At 50.3% G+C, this 1,738-nt stretch overlaps 1 protein-coding gene across 1 annotated transcript in view; it reads left to right on the top strand.

Moving 5' to 3' along the window:
* The window catches only part of LOC109513437 (probable global transcription activator SNF2L2), a 6,658-nt gene that overhangs the window by 3,465 nt on the left and 1,455 nt on the right, over positions 1-1,738 (top strand). The window contains exon 4 of the mRNA XM_019865926.1: positions 1,384-1,735. Coding sequence (XP_019721485.1) covers positions 1,384-1,735 — 352 coding nt within the window. The remainder of the gene's footprint in view (positions 1-1,383; positions 1,736-1,738) is intronic.

Below are 1,738 nucleotides of genomic sequence, written 5' to 3'. Positions count from 1 at the left end.
ATTTCAATTGACCAAGAATCACGGACTCACTCGTGATTCACAATGGGGGGTTGACATGCGCGTTTTTCATTGATCCAAAACGGAGAGCTCAGCTTTGTTGGCCTCCGAATTGAGAGCTGGGATATATTGACTGAAAACGTGGGACTAATGTGTTTCATTTGACAGAAAATGAATGTTTCGCCCCCGTTTTAAATACCCAATTGGTGTTGAAGTGTGTTTTCAATGGCATCAAATGGAAGGCTTTCGGGGATTTTAAGTTCCCCTCAATAGAGGGCTCACCTGTGTTTTAATTGTCTCAAAATTGAGACAATTGAGATTTATTTGATCATCGTTGCAAAGTACGACTGTCATGTGTTCGTTTTATTTTTTAGCATTGAGACGTTTTAAGGTGGTAAACTTTGATTCAAATCCTAATTTATGACAAACCAGTTGGTCAATTGATGCTTAGTGGCACTGACGGCGATTTTCTTCCTTGAAGGCGGTCTGCTTCCCATCTGGCGTCGCAGTCCATGTCCACCCATTCAGACCCGTCAGGTGGTATGTCCCATGCCGGCCCTTCCCCGGGTGCGGGCCTTTCACCCGGCCCCATCCTGGGCCCCAGCCCCGGACCGGACCCTTCGCCTGGCTCCGTTCACAGCATGATGGGACCCAGCCCCGGGCCCGGAACGCCCAACGCGGCCCACGGCATGCAGGGACAGGTGCAGAGTGACTTCTCGCAAGACATGATGTATTCTATGCACAAGGTAAAACGCGGCGCAATTCATTCCATTCATGCTGCGTATTCATGAAATGAAATGCCAGCTTTCGAGGTTCTGCTGTATTATTTGTCCACACTAAAATTGTCGTCTTAAATCAATGTCATTGCTCTTAATTTTTCAGCCCTTGGAGGGAATGAACGACAAGGCCATGGCGGACGCTTTGCACTTTGGTCACATGAAAGGCGTGGGCATGAGATCTCTCCACAGTGGCATGGGCCCCCCGCAGAGCCCAATGGACCAGCATAGCCAGGGTACATTTCAACCTTGTTTGAATTTATTTTCACCATATTTCCTCAAATGTTGGCAGAGGGACTTTTTTTTTTTTTTAATCTGAAAATCCCAGTGATTTCTGTGGAGGTGTGTTATGTTGCATGATCGTCGATGCTTTATGTTGTGTTCTATGAAGCACTTTTTTACAGCTGCAGCTGTTGTGAAAGCGCTAATCAATGATATCAATGCATTGTATTGTTTTGTTTTGTTTTTCAAGGTGACAAATGGTCTATTAAAGTCTGGGCCCCTATTTGAGGTTTTATGGCTATGACTTCATATTTAGTCTACAAGCTGTGAGTGCCCTGAAAAGCACTCACAATCTGCCTCTGGCCTTGCACCTTCATTTCTACTTTAGGCTACATGTCTCCACATCCTTCACCGATGGGCGTGCACGAGCACACGTCCAGCCCCATGTCCGGGGGCGGAGGACCCACGCCGCCCCACATGCCCCCATCCCAGCCGGGCCCCATGATGCCCATGGACCCGCAAGGAGGAGGAGGAGGTGGCGGCGGCAGCGGCGTCATACCCAACATGTCCGGCATGGGCCAGCAGGGCCGGGGCCCGTCGGCATTCAGTCAGGCCCAACTGCAGCAGCTCCGCGCACAGATCTTGGCCTACAAGGTCTTGGGCCGCGGGCAGCCGCTGCCCGAGAACCTCCAACTGGCCGTGCAGGGCAAGAGGAGTCTACCCACAATGCAGCAGCAGCAGCA

The sequence above is a fragment of the Hippocampus comes genome, unplaced genomic scaffold, assembly GCF_001891065.2.
Source record: "Hippocampus comes isolate QL1 unplaced genomic scaffold, H_comes_QL1_v1.1 scaffold190, whole genome shotgun sequence".
Classification (NCBI taxonomy): domain Eukaryota; kingdom Metazoa; phylum Chordata; class Actinopteri; order Syngnathiformes; family Syngnathidae; genus Hippocampus; species Hippocampus comes.
The sequence above is the reverse complement of the archived record's forward strand: the minus strand, read 5'-3'. Positions and strand labels throughout refer to the sequence as shown.